At 43.2% G+C, this 19,348-nt stretch overlaps 1 protein-coding gene across 1 annotated transcript in view; it reads right to left on the bottom strand.

Annotated features, from left to right (window-relative positions):
• The window catches only part of LOC144597248 (alpha-(1,6)-fucosyltransferase-like), a 585,852-nt gene that overhangs the window by 112,438 nt on the left and 454,066 nt on the right, over nt 1-19,348 (bottom strand). Inside the window, 2 exon segments of the mRNA XM_078406318.1 lie at nt 9,229-9,343; nt 18,524-18,686. Of these exon segments, the coding sequence (XP_078262444.1) occupies nt 9,229-9,343; nt 18,524-18,686 (278 nt within the window).

The raw sequence follows: 19,348 nt of genomic DNA, 5'->3' as shown, positions 1-19,348 counted from the left end.
GCACAAAGCCCAAACTTCAACACAAAACACAGTACAGTACAGGAACTGGCCCTTTGGCCCCCAATGTTTAAATGTTAAACCTGGTCTGCTGCCGTTGGTGTCTGTCTGCCCAACTTCACCTGGATCGACGGAGACCAGCCCCACTGGTCTTCTGCGTCCAAAAGCCACGTTCTCAACACCCCCACTCAGAGTCATGGTTTGGATGAGACCAACCAACCGATTTAGAGAATGTCCCTTTCTCCCTGGTTCTGACCCTGTGGTGCAGCAGTGTTCCATTTCAAACATGTATTCAATCCCTTGTTAGAAAGTCACTCACGTTTGTTGCTCAGATTCTTGCAGCCAAATACAGAACACGGTCGGATTTTGATGGTCCTCATGAGTTGCTGCTTCATTCAGAAGCAGCAGTGCAAGTGACAGCGAATGATGATGATAAATAATTGACCGAATGTGATTAACAAAATGGGGAATGCTTGAAATGGCTTATAGCCGGATGATTCACTGCCTCTTAGGCAATGAGCTGGATTGGACAGGGATCCACCACCCCCCAAACAGTTTTTCCAATAGCCTCATAAATAGAAATTACAAACAAAAGACCCAGCAGCCTGGGGCTGCAGTTATCCGAGCCCTTCCTCCTCTACCTCCCGTCTGATTCTGGTAACATCCGGTCCAATTCACATCGGTATTAATCCCAGCATAAACCCTGCCTAGAAATCCCTTTAAGCTGTTCCTGCACCCTAAGCCACTGACCAATTTCAATTAAATAATCATCAGGAAAACATGATCAAAATTCTTGTTACTAAATACATTTCCCTGCTGAATTCAGCAGGAATTATCGAATGACGACATACAGCCTTTTCGTAACAACTCCCAGGACCTTCTTTGTTCCCTTTGAGGTTACAGGCCCATGGCACAGCTATTAATTTTGAGGCAGTTTCCACAGCAGGACCAGCACACAGGTGCTGAGACCGGTGGCTGTGGAGACCCGACAGCCAGAGTAATTTGATTAGATAAATGGTTACACTGAAAAGCTCAGACAAGGACTGATGGATCGCTGCAGGAAAAGGCAGTGACGAGGCCAAAGAGGTGGCAACGGTAGCAGTAAAGCAGGTGCTGGAAAATGAGAAATAAAAATATTCGTCAGGCTTGAAATGCAGTGATTTTCCCAGTGGGGGAAGAGAAAAGCTCATCAAATGCACAGAATGTCTCTGTGGTGATTCTCATCAAACAGTTATGGAAGCTGCAGGAATGTCCCGTCGTTGAGGTTGCCAATGTTGAGGTTGGCAACCAATGCAGAGGTCATGACATCCCCTGTAATAATAGAACAAGAGCCCCATTGAAACAGTGTGACATTTTTTTCATTTTCATGCCTCCTCCTCTTGTAATGAGGTGCAAAGAGGGGCACGTTGTTGGAAAGCCAGACTCATCAACTCTACGGCTTCCCACAGTCGAGCCCTATGAAGCCAACTCGGTTCAAAGAGGACAATACAGCTCACACCAAGTGGTACTCAAAGACAGTCTTAAAATTCGTCGGGCATCAACAGCCACCAAGAGAGAATACAAACAGCAGAGTTGCAGAGAAAATCCTGCCATAAACCGATTCAATTTAACCCCACAGCAACAAGCTGATTTTTATACAAATGTGTGTCTCTTTGCCAAATTGCGTGCGAGGTCTTCTCCACATTTCAAACTCAACACTTAAAACATTTAATCAATTGTAATTTTTTTGCGAAACATTCAATTAAAGTAGAACTTCTTCCAAGAGACCATCTGCCTCAGTTTGGTTAAAGTAAACACATTTCGAACAGCATTCAAATTCATCTCTTTCCAGTTTGTTGCATGGGTCTCAATTTTCACCATGCTTTTCCTTTTCCGAAACAAGAATATTTCCGAAACACCAAACATACATGTCCATATCCACGGAACAATTCTCCTTTCCTACAGTTATCAGGTTGTCAGTTCATTTTAGACTATGGCACTAAAATGTCGCTGTTTAAATTTATTACTTTTCAATCTTGCTTATTCTGAACCTCTTTATCTAATCCTTTATATTATTTTCTGATGGAACATTTTCCATGGTATCAGCAATGAATTCACATGAAGCTTAGTTTGCGATCACATTCTGTTAATGTGCCTTTATTTCTCAAAAGACATCCTTATCTGGCATTAAAACATCCACCTCAATAGGCTGAATGACTTATCTTAATTTTATCCTCACTGTTAAAGTAAGACAGAAAATTCACAGGACCTGCGGGTCTTAAGCTTCTTAAATGTAAGAAATTGGATTAGCTCCGGAACACCTTTCCTCTCAGCTCCTGTTCTTCACCTCGAGAGAACTGTCTGTCTTCTTCTCCCTTGGTTGGGTGAAAATGGTTCCAGTCTGACTGTCCCTTTAACGCTCACTGTCCTGCTGCCATGCCTTAGTGTTAGTCGCTCTATGAATCAGCAACGTACAAGTCTAACCTTCAAGTCGTTGCTTCTTCTTTCTCTGTTAATGAAATTAAGCATAGGATAAATTCAAAACAACAAACGAGAAAGCACAATAAGAGCTGTGATCTCAGCTTTGCTTGTGATTACATCTCAGCTTATTAATTCTAAAAGTGCTAGCTTTAGAAAAATAGACGGTATAACATTTCTGCACAATTCCCATTTGTATATTCTATAAACACAAAATGTTATTAGAATGCTAACCTACAGTGTACAAAGTAATTTGGTATTTTAAAAGGAACTCTAACAACATCGAATACTATAGTCATTAAACATTTGCGTGACCTCATTGGAAGCAGTTCATAAATATTTAATAATACTCATTGTGTACTTCAGAGTCACCCATATCTTTTATGTCTCATCTGTAATATAATCTGCTCTGTTCAAAGTTACAATATCAGCAACAATACTCCTAATGTTGAAGTGTAATTTAGGATCGGTGAGCAACACACATGTTTGGGTTGGTAATTAACTTTGATACTTGCATGCATTATACTACAGCACTTTGTTGAAATACTAAGATGCTTTCCAGAAATCATGCTTTTATCATCTGTTAATTGAAACATTCCACAAAACAGCTTTTCTTTCTTGGATGACTCAAACCTGGTTTGATCACTGGCTGGTGGAATATTGCACTATTATTCAGCAGAAAGTCAAATCCCCAAGCCTGCCCTGTCATTTAATTTAGATCACAGATTATCTGTATCTCAACCTAGTTATCCATCTTCGATCAATATATCCCTTGATACGCTAAACAAGCAAGAATCTATTGACTTCAATCTTGAAAATTTCAACTGAATTGATCAGTGACAGCAGCTTCACTTTGGACAGCAATTCAATCTGGATTGCACATTAAAGTTCACCTGTACAAATAGAAATATAGTTCACAATGACAGGCTTCACTGAAACACGCTTTAGACTTTTTTAATTGATTTTCTATGTGCATCTTGAATGTTTCATCAGCACAGCAACAGTACTAGCACTGGAAAAATCCTACAATGTTTTAAGGGAATTTTAACAAGACATTTTTTGTACTGTGATACAAGAAGAAAACTTTCTTGCAGTTAGGAAAACTTTCATGATCATACGGCTGCCTCAAAGTATTTCTCAGTCAATTAACTGTATTAGAAATGTTGCAATTCAAGGAAATAAGGGGAGGGGTGGAGAAAGGGAAAGGGGAGAACAAAGGGGGATCTGGCGTGGATACCCTGTATCTTTGCATACCTTGGGTATGTAAGCAAAGAATATCACTATGACTTATCACATGTTACAATAAAGTATTCATTCATTCATTCATTCATTCATTCATTCATTCAAGTACTGCAGCCAGTTTGCAAATAGCTTGGCTCCATAAACGGGTGAGAAAGACTCTTCTCATCAGAGCCTCATGCACAGCCTCACACTCTGCCCTCAAGGTGGCTGTGGTGGGGACGTGGCCCTCATCCATCTTCCTCTGGAGTGTGCATTGATCAAGGAGGACTGGAAGGGCATGCAGAGGTATTTGTTGAGGTTCATCCCATAAAGATGTGCAACACAGATCACTGCACTCTCCAGGCTATTCCCAGGGATGCACACAGAGACAAAACTTGACTGCCGATGGAACTCATGGTAGATAGTGTAGTGAGCCTAAAGCCCACTGATCTTCCAGCACAAGCGACTGTCTACAATCATTGCCACAGAGGGCGGTGGAGGCCAAGTCAGTGGATAATTTTAAGGCAGAGATGGACGAATTCTTGATTAGAACGGGTGTCAAGGATTGTGGGGAGAAGGCAGGAAAATAGGATTAGGAGGCAGAGATCAGCTATGATTGAATGGCAGAATAAACTCGATGGGCCAAATGGCCTAATTCTACTCCCATAACTTGTGAACTTGTGCATTCTTTGTGGGTTGTTGAAGGAAACGTTGATGTTTGGTGAAGCCACTGCAAATAACCTCTCAAACGTACTGCTGAGAAATGTTTTTGCATAAGTTGGTGCATAATGACAAGATGGAGAATAATGACTGATAAATACCTCATATAATACGAGTGCAAATGTTATGGATAAAGTTAATTCTGGTGAGGAAAAAAATAGTATGGACCCGTGAACAGATTTTAAGATAATCTGTTCTTCGTGGTGCTTCGAGGGATGAACTATTCGCAAAATAATTGGGAGAACTTTTGACCTTAGCGTGAAGCAATTGGATCTGTTACTTTCACCTAATTATGCAGATGGAATTGTTTAACAGGTCGATTGAGAAATACTATCCCTTCATCCCTTGAGTTCTGCTTTCATAGACGTGCTTCAGTCTCTGGAGTGGGGGCAGATTCAAAGGCAGGGTGCAACCAATGAGATAAGGCTGACCATTAGAGGTTCAGAATTTAATAGCAATTAAGAACAAGATCAGCTCGGCATTTTCTGTCCAGTCCCCGCCCGGAATGCCAGTGCTTTGTGCCATTGTGTGAGAGGGAAATAGTTTCCTGGTTTACAATTATTGACCAGAACAAGTTGTGATACTTTCAAAAGCATCACCATGATTTTATTTTCATTATTGAATTAACGAAACATGAAGAACTGTTTTAAAGAACACACCCTCAGCATCTATTTTATGAAAGGACTTCCAGCCTTCTGATCTCATTTCCACTCCTCCCATGCACCACCCGTAAGATGCGGATGCAACTAGCATTAATATTTCAACAGCACTTAAAAGCAAACTTGAACCGTCAGGAACCAGCAGTTATGTTGCTCTGCTCCATTTTGTTTAGCAACTTTGCAGATTCAGCAAAAATTCCATGTGATTTTTGTGGTGTGTACAATGCTTTAGTTCCTGACCTTTAACTAATTATTCAGCACACCGATGACATGTTATTTCAACTGCCGAGGCTGGTTTTGTTCCCAGATGAACATTTAACAAGGTAATAAAACTTAACTTCAACATCATCATTGTTTTCTCCCAGCAAAATAAGTTCAGTCAAACTTGCAACAACCTTCAAGTGTTACGAAAGCTGAACAATGGAAATGTCATTGTGGATTCTCTTTGAAGTGGCACGAATTGTCCACCTTGCCCATCACCACACAATGATCGGCAAGAACTGCCGAGATCAACCTTCATCGAGTTACAAGCTATTGGTTTCATCAAGGCACTTGAAGGGAACATATCCACTAGATAACCGGTGAGTCATACCACCAGCAATCAGAAATTAGAAACAAATTAAAGACAACTAAGTGACAAGAAACAACTTGCCCAAATGAAAAGGTTGGAAAATAAAGATGCAAATCAAGCTTCTACTTCAACTTGAATTCATCACTTTGTGGAAAATTTCTCATAGATTTTCTTTTGTAATTGCTATCGTGATATGCTGAGCCAGGACTTTATAGCGAGGGCAAGATCTCAATTGATATAACTCCCAACCCACGCCAGGAGGCAACAAGCAATTTAGCCATACAAACCGCCACAGTCATTGAGTCATTGAGTGATACGGTGTGGAAACAGGCCCTTTAGCCTAACATGCCCACACCGGCCAACGTGTCCCATCTACACTAATCCCACATGCTTGCATTTGGGCCCATATCCCTCTAAACCTGTCCCACGCATTCACCTGCCCAAATATTTCTTAAACATTGCAGTCAAGGGTTAAAATTGAAGAAAACCATTTCAAAGAGACATGAAAATATAATGATGTGAGCTGTGCAAGTTCTTCATCTGCAATGCCAGTAAACCAATGATGTCAATCATTAAAGATGCCTTTCAGAAGCTGAAATGAATGAATGCAACAGATCACAGTTGATTTAAAAATGAATGCTGATATTGACACAAGCACAACCAAATGTTGCGAGCAGCCTCCCCAGTGGAAAGGATGGTTTATATATGGAATAAAAGGACAAAAAGTGCTGGAGTAATCAGCGGGTTAGGCAGCATCTCTGGAGAACATAGGTTTCAAAAAAAAGGCGCAGCACAGTGTGAGCGGTAGAGTTACTGCCTTAAAGCATCAGAGACCCAGGTTCAATCCTGACTATGGGTGCTCTGTACAGAGTTTTTATGTGACCACATGACTTTTCACCAGGTGCTCCGGATTCCTCCCACATTCCAGGTTTACAGGACTGTAGGTTCATTGGCTTCGGTAAATTAAATTAAAATAAATTGAGCCTAATGTGTTGGATAGAGTTGGCGTATGCACTCAGTGGGCTGAAGGGCATGTTACCTTTCTGTATTTCTAAAGTCTAAAGCAAAGGTGATGTTTCAGGTCAGGACGCTTCTTCATGTTGAGGAAGGGCCCCGACCTGAAATGTCACTTATCCATGTCCTCCAGAGACGCTGCCTGACCTGCTCAGTTACACCAGCATGTTGTGTCCTTTTTTTAAACCACCATGTATAGATCTTTGTTTCTATATTGTATATGGAATATGTTTGGATTGTAAGGTGGAGGTGGCTGATGGGTTTAGGAGACTGAGATTATAGGGCCAAACACTAAAGAAACAGTCTGAATGTAAATGGACACATAAAACGTTCTGGTAACTGTGCATTAAATCAGCGATTCAACGATTCAATGGTTGATATAATAAAGTATCATTAAATCATTGAATTGAATAATTGAATGTAAATGGACACTTAAACGCTCCAGTACCTGCGCATTAAAAACAGGCTAGTACGTTTTATCGCATGCAATATCACTGACTGAGCTTGAACATAAATTCTGAAGATGTTTCTCTGTCAGAACAAATATACAGATGATTCTCAAATTCTCACATCAATAAGACACAATGTGGGTCAGTTTTCATGTCCCACCATGTGTGGTTGGTTATGTTGCACCAAGCATCTTTACCATTGTTCCTGCATATGGCTTCAAAGCATTTTGAGAAAGATTTGCCATCACATTTTTTTTTTTTGAAATCCCCAAATCAGTTCTACAACATATTGGTGCAGGTGTTGCTGAGGGAATGGTTCTAGGAAAATCTGCCATGCCTGTGGATATTAAAGTTTTTTTTTAATGGCAAATTACTGGAAGTTTCAAATGCTGTACATAAAGTAGAGACATAGGCATTTCCTAAACTCATCTGATAAAAGAACATAAATATAAACAAAGGCAAGAGCATGAAAGAAATATATGTGTAGGAAAATAACTGCAGATGCTGGTACAAATCAAAGGTGTCGCAAAATGCTGGAGTAACTCAGCGGGTCAGGCAGCTTCTCTGGAGAGAAGGAATGGGCGACGTTTCGGGTCGAGACCCTTCTTCAGACTTTGAAAGAAATATAGGTTTATTGTGGGTTTCAATGCCTAATGAGGAAAGGAAGCTGAAATATAGTGAGAAGATGGAAAGAATAGATCAAAAGAAAGACCAAGAGCAGTTACTTGATCTATATTTAAATATTCAACAATTAAGAGCTGAAAGAACATGATACAGCATTGTTAATAATTACTTTTTTTTTAGTTCCAAAGAGGTTCATCAGCACTAATTAACAGTTATCCTGCTGATTAAAATATAAATACACTCGTAATGTCAAGAGCTAACTTTCACTGTTAGAGGCTAAACGCAAATTGGAGAAAAAGCATCTCATATTTCGCATGGGCAGCTTACAGCCCAGTGGTATTAATATTGATTTTTCTCACTTCAGGTAGCCCCGGCATTCCCTTCCTCTCTATCCTTCCCCCACCCTAGTCACACCAGCTTCTTATTTTCACCCGACAAACAGCTCACAATGGCCCGTTTCCTTTATCATCGTTACTCTTTGGATATCTTTCATTCATTGTTCTTTATCTCTCCACATCACCGTCTATATCTCTCGTTTCCCTTATCCCTAACCAGTCTGAAGAAGGATCTCGACCCGAAACGTTACCCATTCCTTCTCTCCAGAGATGCTGCCTGTCCCGCTGAGTTACTCTAGCTTTTTGTGTCTATTTTCACTGGTACACTTAGTTTATAAATTCACGGCTCTTCATTCTAAAGCAGGCAAAGTAACATGGCTTTTTTGAAAGGAAAGGTTGGAGCAACAAGTCAGACAGCAACATTTCAGCAATGGCAACTGACCTGGCAGTTACCTGTGACCTGACATTGCTATAGTAATGACTCTAAGTCACAGTCAATGCCATGAGTGTCTCTATTGACAGCTGGATCCGAGCCATTGTGTGTGCAGACACATGCACTGTGGAGTGATTGTCGTCTGCACGGTGCTCTCCAGAGTGCTGAAAGTGAAACAGTGTGATTCTATGAACAACAGTGTTGTCACTGAAATGAAGCAAGTCACTGAAGGCATGCCCTTTTAATTTGTGTACCATTTAAATGAAGCAATGCCTTTGAAGAGAAGTAATATTAGACAGGATTTATAGAATGACAAATAGTAAACCCTCCCATGCGATGTGCCCTCTTGACAAGTTGAAAGTGGAGATTGACAGGTTCTTGGTTAGTAAGGGCGTCTAAGGTTACGGGGAGAAGGCAGGAGAATGGGGTTGAGAGGCAAAGATAGATCAACCATAGTTGAATGGCGGAGTAAACCTGATGGGCCGAATGACCTAATTCTGCTCCAATGTCAGACTTGTGGACATGAAGTGAGTGACAACAAAACCAATGGAAAGCTCAGTAACTATTTGTCTGGCTTCAAGAAAATGAATGGCAAAACTGAAGTTATGGTTCTTCTGCTTTTAACGCCAACTGATTATTAAACTCTTTTGGGATGTTCTTTGAGAAGAGAATTGCATTCCCAGTTGGCAAACATAAAAGAAAGCTTTTGTTAGGAATTCATGGTTACACTACTTCAGATTAGCAGTACCTGCAGGTACGTTATTCTCCGCTGAACCAGGTCTGTCAGATCCCTGGCTTTGGTCTCTCTCCATACACCAGCCCCATCTGTTTGACTGAGGTAGTATATGTCTGTCAATATGGATCTAAAAATGCAAGGAAACAAAAATTAGATTCAAAAGGCAGCATCGTGGCCTCGTCGTGGATTGCAGACAGTTTCAAGGGATTGGTTATCACAAAATATCAGAAACAATGTCCTGCTTCTTTCTCTCTCACTCTCGCTGGAAGAAATGTTAATTTAGTTTTGGCAGTTTTTTTTTGCAAAAGGTACACAAATATTTATTTGAGTAATTCAAAACAAATGGGGGGAAAAAAATCCACCATTTGTAACAATCTGCAATACGATCTCTTGACCCTGCCACCTTATTCAAGCAAAGAGTCAAAGAAGTGGAAAAAGTCTAAGTGGAAAAAGTTCCGGGGCCGCTGGTGGGCGGTGGAGAGGAGAGGATCAACGGAGTCGCTGGTGGAGCCCTGTGGTGGACGGGAGTAAAGTTTCCCTCTCTCCTGACTCTCAGTCTGAAGAAGGGTCTTGACCCGAAACATCACCTATTCCCTTTCTCCAGAGATGCTGCCTTATCTGCTGAGTTACTCCAGTGTTTTGTGTCTATCTTTGGAAAAATTCTAAAGCCGACATTGTTTTGAGGTCCCACATCAACCATCAAAGTTGTTCATCAGTTGCTAGATGAGAATTTTCCTGAGCAGTCTGTGCCCCGAAAGAGCTGTGGCCGGTAGCGCTATATTTAGAACCCAGAGCGCTGCAGCCAACAACTCTTTGTTTAAATTCCCACGTGTTAAGCTGACAGTGCTCTGTTTAAACCTTTGCGCACCAAACCGGCAGCACTGTGAGTATTACCTTTACACGCTAAGTCAGTAGCGCTGTGTGTGTTGATTTACACGCCAAGTCTGGAGCGCTGTGTATTGCTTTACACACCAGTCAGCTTCTGATAGCGCATTGTTCCCAAGGGGGGGGGGGGGGGGTTTGCTGGGATGCAGACCCCTGCCATTGGTTATAGTTTGAATTTGGGAGCAGCGCTATTAGCCAGGACTTGCCGGCGGTTATTTCAACACCTGATTTCTTACCTGTATAAAGGCAGGCGCCAGGAAGCCAGAAGTTAGTTCAAGTACGAGAGGGGTTCACCGACGGGCTGAGTCGCGATCAGCGCCCGCGGATGGACGCAGGGAGAGAGAGGGAGACGTGTGCTGCTGTAAAACTTGACCCCGCGGTTACCAAGACAAGTGTTGTTTTTGTCCTCTCTTGCCAATTAAACTGATTTGCACCTAAACAGACGAGTGAGCCTTTTTCTGTTCTGCTAGTCAGATCATTGAACCTTTCTGTTCCCTTGTAACATTAGTGAAATTCACTTTGTGGTACTTTAGCAAGATGAACAAATATCCTTGCTCCCACCTGCCTCATCACTGATAGAGTCAATTTTGGCTTGGCCACGAATGAAGCCTCTCGTTTGCAGAGCTAAAGGGCAACCAAATCGGACAATGATGTTTATCCTTTAACGTCAGTCAAAGCTCAATAAAGACACAGCTAGGCTTGGATATTAACTGCTGTGACTCTCCCTATGGCAGACTGGCTATGTGTTACAATTCACGGCTACCACGCACTGAGGGGTTTAAAAGCAGCACAATGACTTCTGAACAAAAGAAGGAGAAAAATCTCATTACATTGTTGATTGGAAGCATTTAATGATGTCACCAGAGATTACACTGGCAAAATCCAGCATACTAAACATTTATGCGAACATTAAAAGCAAATTGGGATCAAGTTTACATGGAGTTTAAACAGTTGCATGATTTCCTCAGGCTTTGAGAAGGTAGGTAGCTGCCAGTCACATATCGTAAAGCTTCCGAGTGTCCTTTCCTATGCAATGCTTTCCAATTAATCAGATTATATAATTAGTGACAAGTGATTCAATTTAATTTCATCTCACTCTCAATTTCATTTCCCACCCTCCCACAAAGATACTTAATTCCTCTGTCCAATGACCTGGAACATGCCAAAAGATACTGAACAGTGCTGAACAGGGGGGCAAGGTGGCACAGCGGTAGAACTGCTGTCTTACAGCGCCAGAGCCTCGGGTTCGATCCTGACTACGGGTGCTGTCTGTACGGAGTTTGTATGTTCTCCTCATGGCCATGCGGGTTTTGCCTGGGTGCCCCGGTTTCCTCCCCAGTGCATTGGATAATGCTCGTGTAAGGAGGGGTCACTGGTCGGCGCAGGCTCAGTGGGCCAAAGAGCCTGTATTTAAACTAAACTCAGTGCTGTACGAGATATCAAAAACATAGCCCAGGCCTGGATAGAGTGGATGTGGAGAGTAGTGGGAGAGTCGAGGATCAAAGGTCAATGGCCAAGGGCCATAGCCTCAGGAAAAAAAGGACACCTTTAGAAAGGAGGTGAGGAAGGCTATCTTTAGTCAGAGGTGTGGTGAATCTGTGGAATTCATTGCCATAGGAGGCTGTGGAGGCCAAGTCAATGGATACTTTAAGGCAGAGATTGAAAGATTCTTAATTAGTACGGGTGTGAGGAGTTATGGGGAGAAGGCAGGAGAATGGGGTTGAAAGGGAAAGATAATAATAATAATAATAATACATTTTATTTATATAGCGCTTTTCATATACTCAAAGACGCTTTACAGAGATTTTGAGAACATAGGGAAATGAATAAATAGATAAATAAGTAAATAAATAAATGAACAGAGAAAGGAGACAGAAGGTGAGGTGACCTTCAGTGGTTGAAGGCAGTACTGAACAGGTGAGACTTCAGCGATGTTTTGAATGTGGTGAGTGTGGGGGAGTCTCTAACGGTTTGGGGTAGTGAGTTCCATAGGGTGGGAGCAGCGATGGAGAAAGCCCTGTCCCCCCAGGATCTGAGTTTAGTCCGGATGTGGGGGGATAGGAGATTGGCAGCGGCAGAGCGGAGGGTGCAGGTGGGAGTGTGCCTGTGGAGGAGGTCGGTCAGGTAGGATGGGGCCAGGTTATGGAGGGCTTTGTAGGTTATGAGGAGGATTTTGTACTGGATTCTCTGGGGGATGGGGAGCCAGTGGAGTTTATAAAGGACGGGGGTGATATGGTCACGGGTCGAGGTGTGTGTGAGTAGACGGGCAGCGGAGTTTTGAATGTATTGAAGTTTATTGATGATTTTTGAGGGTGCGCCATAGAGGAGGCTGTTGCAGTAGTCCAGACGGGAGGTGATGAAGGCGTGGATGAGGGTTTCTGCAGCTGTGGAGGAGAGGGATGGACGGAGATGGGCAATGTTTTTGAGGTGGAAGAAGGCTGTCTTTGTGATGTGTTTGATGTGTTTGTCGAAGGAGAGGGTTTGATCAAGGATGATTCCAAGATTCCGGATGTGAGGTGAGGTGGATACTGGGAGACCATCAATGTTGAGGATGAAGTTTTGGGTGGATTTGGTGAGCATTTTTGGACCAATGATGATGATTTCAGATTTGTTGCAATTGAGTTTGAGGAAGTTTGATTGAAGCCAAGATTTTATTTCAGTAATGCAGTTTGTCAGTGTAGAGTGTGTGGTGGAGGAGATTGACTTGGTGGAGATGAGGAGCTGGATATCATCGGCGAAGCAGTGGAAGTTGAGACCATGACGGCGGATTAATTGACCAAGGGGGAACAGGTAGAGGATGAAGAGGAGGGGGCCAAGGACTGAGCCTTGGGGGACACCTTGGGGGAGGGGAGCGGTGGGGGATTTACAGTTGTTAATGGAGATGAACTGGTGTCTGTCAGAGAGGTAAGATTTGAACCAGGATAGGGCTGTGCCGGTGATGTTAAGGGAGGTTTCAAGACGGGTGAGGAGAATGGAGTGATTTATGGTGTCAAAGGCGGCGCTGAGGTCAAGTAGGATGAGGATGTTGAGGTTGCCAGCGTCGGAGGAGAGGAGAATGTCGTTTGTGATTTTGAGGAGCGCAGTTTCAGTACAGTGGTTTGAGCGGAATCCGGATTGGAAAGTTTCATACAGGTTATTGGTAGAGAGGTGGTATTTGAGTTGGGAAGCTACAGCACGTTCCAAAACTTTGGACAGAAAGGGTAGGTTGGAGATTGGTCTGAAGTTGTTTGGGGTGTCAGGGTTTAGACCAGGTTTTTTCAGAATGGGGGTGACAGCAGCGATTTTGAGGGATGGCGGGACGATGCCAGTGGACAGGGAGGAGTTTATTGTTGCAGTGATAAGTGGAGAGAGAGCAGGAAGGCAGGTCTTGACAAAGCTGGAGGGGATGGGGTCCAGAGAGCAGGTGGCAGTTTTTATTCCTGTGAGGAGGTCAGAGAGGTCGGTGGTGTAGATTGGGGAGAACTGAGGCAGGGGCTGACAGGATAAGGGGGGGCAGGTGGTTTGAGGGGGAGCAGGTGCGTTGGTGGTTAAGGTGCTGTAGATGTTGTCTATTTTGCTTTGGAAGAATGAAAGGAAAGTGGTGCATTTGTCAACTGTGAATGATTGGGAGATGGTGTCCAGGGGGCTGAGGAGTTTGTTTATTGTAGAGAAGAGTGTTTTTGGGTTTCCGGAGCCAGAGTGAATTATTTGAGAGTAGTAGGTGGAGTGGGCATGGGAGAGGGCATCTTTATAGTGCTGTATGTGGTCTTTGTAGGCTTGGGAGTGAATTGTGAGACCTGTTTTGTTGCGGAGTCTTTCAAGTTGGCGGGCATGGGTTTTCATCACGCGGAGTTCAGGGGTAAACCAGGGAGCAGAGGGGTGAAGGAAACTGTTTTGGTTTTTATAGGTGCAAGCTGGTCGAGGCAGGAGGAGAGAGTGCGGTTGTAGTAGTCAGTGAGGTCAGAGGGGCTGTGGAGGTCAACGAAGGGAGAGGCGGACATTATTTCAGAGAGGGAGGATGAGAGCGAGGTAGGTGAAACAGAGTTCAGCTTGCGGAAGTTTATTTTGCGTTTTTGCTTTGGAGCTGGGGTGGGAATGTTGACAGACATGGTGATGGCTAAGTGATCAGAGAAGGTGGGGTCAGAGCCAGAGAGGTGATGTAGATTTAGTCCAGTGGAGCAGACAAGGTCCAGAATGTGCCCACGGTTATGGGTGGGAAAATTTACGTGTTGAGTGAGGTTAAAGCAGTTGAGTATTTCAGTGAAGTCAGCGGTTATTGTGGAGTCAGTGGAGTCCATGTGGATGTTGAAATCACCGAGGAGGAGGATTGAGGGGGAGAGAGAACAGAACTGGGTCAGAAAGTCAGAGAAGTCAGAAAGGAATGATGGGTGTGGTTTGGGAGGGCGGTAGACAACTGCCATGACTAATTTTGTGTGGCCAGAGAGTTTGAAAGCCAGGTGTTCAAATGATAGATCAGCCATGATCGAATGGCGGAGTATTGATGGGCCGAATGGCCTAATTCTGTTCCAATCACTTATGAACTTATTATATTGCCTCCCAATCCTCCCATGAAAGAATTATTATAAATTAAGACCAACTTTGTGTAGTTCATTTCATTCCCACTTTGATGCATTGACAACAAAGATGCTCTAAAATACCGACCAAGTAAAAATACAGAGGACAGGTGTACAGTTCAGGAAGAACAGCTTGATTACAGGGGACAACCGATCAAATGACATCTTTCAACATTTCCAGCCTTTGAACAGGCTGCCTCACTTCAATTATCACCTTGTTGACTGAGCACTTACTGCTGTGGAGCTATGGCTTGACAAGGGATGCACGTCCCCTTGGATGTGTTTGAGTGTTTTTCCTAAGTGCGGATGCAGATGTTGGAGATGGAAATCTGGAAGCAGTGCCGCTATGTCACAGCAGGTCACAGGCAGCAAGATGAATCAGTGCCACATTTCAATTGGCCGCAGCCAGATTAAAGATGGTACTGCAAATTAATTAATTTCCATCAAAGGAGCGTGTTTTTACTTTGACAACTTCCTGTATGATTGTGGCATCCAACACCCTGATATTGGTTTATTACTGTTGAAAAACTTTTTTTACATGTTATCTAGGGAAATCATAGGGAAAGATAATACGAGAGAGAAAAACAATCAGTTAATAGTTGTGGGTAAGTCCTGAACATTTCAAGAATTCAGAAAACTGAAGAACATTTTAAGAGTTTAGCAAAGAGAGCAGTCATTACCCATTGCTGTAAATTACTGATTTTAGACTTTACTTTGGAGATACAGCATGGGAAACGGCTGTTCGGCCCACTGAGTCCTCACAAACCAGCAATCACCCCATGCACATGCACAAGCGCCATCTGGGGACAATTTACCATTTTACCTAAGCCAATTAACCTACAAATCTGTATGTCTTTTGAGTGTGGGAGGACACCGGAGAACCCAGAGACAACCTACATGGTCACAGGGAGAAGGTATAAACTCCACACAGATAGCATCCATAGTCAGGATAGAACCCAGGTACCTGGCGCTGTAACTCTACCTCTACACCATTGTGCCGTCCCAAGATAATGACTGGAAACGCCCAGGCTGTGCAAAGTGTAACTCAGAACAATAGCATTTCACAGCTGCTGAGAAACAATGGAGCCTCGTTTAAGCATCAGTAGTTTTTATGTTAACGCATCATGTGCAAATAACATTGTCTGATCCCAGTGAGTGTTTTTAAGAAACGTATTTGAAGCCGGCGCATTGGCTTCAGCGGTAGAGTTGCTGCCTCACTGCGTCAGAGACCCAGGTTCGATCCTGACCATGGGAGTTGTCCGTGTGGAGTTTGCACGTTCACCTTTGTGACCGCGTTGGATTTGGGCGGTCATGGTGGCGCACCGGTAGAGTTGCTGCCTCACAGCGAATGCAGCACCGGAGACTCAGGTTCGATCCTGACTATGGGTGCTGTCTGTACGGAGTTTGTACGTTCTCCCCGTGACCTGCATGGGTTTTCTCCGAGATCTTTGGTTTCCTCCCACACTCCAAATACGTACAGGTTTGTAGGTTAATTGGCTTGGTAAATGTTAAAAACAAATTGTCCCTAGTGGGTTAGTTAGATGTTGTTAATGTGCGCGGATCGCTGGTCGGCGTGGACCCGGTGGGCCGAAGGGCCTGTTTCCACGCTGTACCTCTAATCTCAAAAAGAAATCTCTAAACTCTGTGTTGTGGGGCAGTAAAGACACAGCCTGGGTTCCTGTTCCACAATAACTGCCCTGTATATTTGCTATGTTCAGATGAAAGATGGTACAGCTGTATATCATGCTGACTTTGACTGTCATGGTATTATAAAAGGCTGGGAGTATGCAAGAGTTTTTGTACATTGTCAATGTATTCAAAAGGGAAAAGGCAAAGAACCCCAGGAGAGTGAAATAATTAAGTCTTTACAAACCTGCAAACTGTACATCAGCTTCTATTCACAAAATGATTTTCTTTATCAGAAAACACTATTGTTCACCTTTTTGTAACTTGTATTCCTGCAAATTATTAAGGCAGCATCTTCATGCTCGGAAGATATTTGGAATTTTTCTTTGATTGAACTGAACTGGATGGCAAAAGCCCCAATTCAAACAGAATCACGCAGGGCGACGTTAAATAAATAATACAAAATAATAAGAGAAATAGCGAGCAGCGCTCAGCAGGTAAGGCACTATTTGTGGAAAGATATAGAGTTAATGTTCCAGTTCAAGGACCTTTTATTAAAAGAGGGGGGAGCGAAAACAAGTTAATTTTAACACAGAGCAGGAGGGGACAATGAATAGGGCAAAGGTGATACACTGGAGAGGATGACATCAGGGTTGTCATGGCAATAAGCTGTAGTTATCGTTAATAATAAGGGAAGAGAGAAAGGGAGAAAGGGAGGGAGAGAAAGGGAGGGAGAGAGAAAGGGAGGGAGAGAGAAAGGGAGGGAGAGAGAAAGGGAGGGAGAGAAATGGAGAAAGGGAGAGAGAGAAAGGGAGGGAGAGAAAGGGAGGGAGAGAAAGGGAGGGAGAGAAAGGGAGGGAGAGAAAGGGAGGGAGAGAGAGAGGGAGGGAGAGAAAGGGAGAGAGAGAAAGGGAGAGAGAGAGAGAAAGGGAGAGAGAGAGAGAGAGAGAGAGGGAGAGAAAGGGAGAGAGAGAGAAAGGGAGAGAGAGGGGGGGAGAGAGGGGGAGGGGGGGAGGGAGAGAGGGGAGGGAGGGGGAGGGGGAGGGGGAGGAAGGGGGAGGGGGAGAGAGGGGGAAGAGGGGGAGAGAGGGGGAAGAGGGGGAGAGAGGGGGAGAGAGGGGGGAAGAGGGGGAGAGAGGGGGGAAGAGGGGGAGAGGGGGAGAGAGAGGGAGGGGGAAGAGAGGGGGAGAGGGGAAGAGAGAGAGGGAGAGAGAAAATGAGAATGAGAGAGAATGAGAATGAATGCAAAGGAATATGTAAATGCTGCGAAAGGCAAGTTAAAACCATCATTGTTTGTGCAAGCATACTTTTCCCAGACTGCCCTTAAATAATACACAATACTCGCTCAAAGAGAATTTCACAGTGGAGCTGACAAACCTGGCAACATCACACCATTCATGGTGTCATCCGTTATCAGGTTAATGTGTAAAGAATTCTGAATTTTATATGACACGTTTTGACGTTTTGATTTGATTCTGTGTGTTGAGCAGACACACTAAGTGTGAATGAACACAATATTGTCACACACAAATATGAGGACGAAACAAAGCTTTGGCTGAGAAATGAATTTGCACCTTAGCATAATCCATTTACTCTTCCAGGCAACTAAGCCATTATTTCCAAAGTTCATAATTATATTAGCAATCAGATTCCATATTGAAAGAGCACACGAACCCATGTTTCGTATTGAGGGCCTGTTTGTGGTGAATTACAAAATGGTGATCAAATTGAGATGCCACAAGGAGTATAAGAAAATAACTGCAGATGCTGGTACAAATCGAAGATATGTATTCACAAAATGCTGCCACAAGGACATCATGCGCTAAAATCTATCGAGAAATGTTCCGATTTTCGGAACAGATGAAACAAAACGTTTTGGGGGAAAAAGGATTTCTGTTGATGTTTGGAGACCTCAAAAGTTTGACATCAGACCTAAAACATGCAGCAATTATGATTCAGGGCTCTGAGGAATATTGTACAAGGATCTGTCATGGAGGTGATTAGTAAACCATAGACTCCAAAGAAATTTCAATACTTTTGAAATTTGTACTGAATTTTTACAAATTTTTTTACAAATATCTTAGCGAAATTGGCAGAAATTTTGCAAGTGATATCAGTAACTTTCTAAAATAACTTTCCTTATGGACTAAATTGGTATACTATGAGCTTAACTGGGCTTTGAATGGCCTTGGATTGGCAGTCTACTTGGCACAAACAAAAAGTAAGGGGTATGAAGTCCTTACCTCTGCTGGTCACCCAGGTTCTCAAGTAAAGAATCCGCCTCCTTTTGTGCTTCATCACCCTCCAGTTTTTTCACTTTCGTGACTTCACTCTGCACAAAGAACCAGAGCTCCTTCACTCCATTTTCAATTTTACGCCGCAGCTCCTCATGTTCTTTTCCAGGACCTGCCGCAAAAGTATCAGACAGTTCAAACATGAACTCCTTGCTTTTGTACTCCATGCCTCTGCCAATAAGCCTGCCTTTTTAGACATCTGATCAATCTGCTCTATTATCTCAGGGTGATCTTTGATCATGCACTTAACCTACTATTTCTGTTTACATTTCCTTATCTTGTCCTTCTTCTCAAATACATTCACTCCAAATTCTTTGGATAGTGCGGCAGTGGTAGAGTTGCTGCCTTACAGTGCCAGAGAACCAGGTTCAATCCTAACTATGGGTGCTGTCTGTACCGTATTTGTACATCCTCCCTGTGATCAAATGGGTTTTCCCCGGGTGCTCCGGATTCCATCCACACTCCAAAGACAAACAGGATTGTCGGTCAATTGGCTCGATAAAGATCGTAGATTGTCCCTACTGCGTAGGATAGTGTTAGTGTATGGGGTGATGGCTGGATGGCATGGACTCGGTGGGCCGAAGGGCCTGTTTCAGTGGTGTATCTCTAAACTAAACTAAAATTAAATTCTATATGCCATTTCTCCATTTGCCATTTCTCTGCTCACCGAATTGATTCATTAAATGACAGTTTTATTCCTGATATCATCTTGGTTATCATTGCAATTGCACAATATTAAGGAATGGAAATTATTCAACAATGTCAATTGCTCCT

The sequence above is a fragment of the Rhinoraja longicauda genome, chromosome 10 (assembly GCF_053455715.1).
Source record: "Rhinoraja longicauda isolate Sanriku21f chromosome 10, sRhiLon1.1, whole genome shotgun sequence".
NCBI lineage: Eukaryota > Metazoa > Chordata > Chondrichthyes > Rajiformes > Arhynchobatidae > Rhinoraja > Rhinoraja longicauda.
The sequence above is the reverse complement of the archived record's forward strand: the minus strand, read 5'-3'. Positions and strand labels throughout refer to the sequence as shown.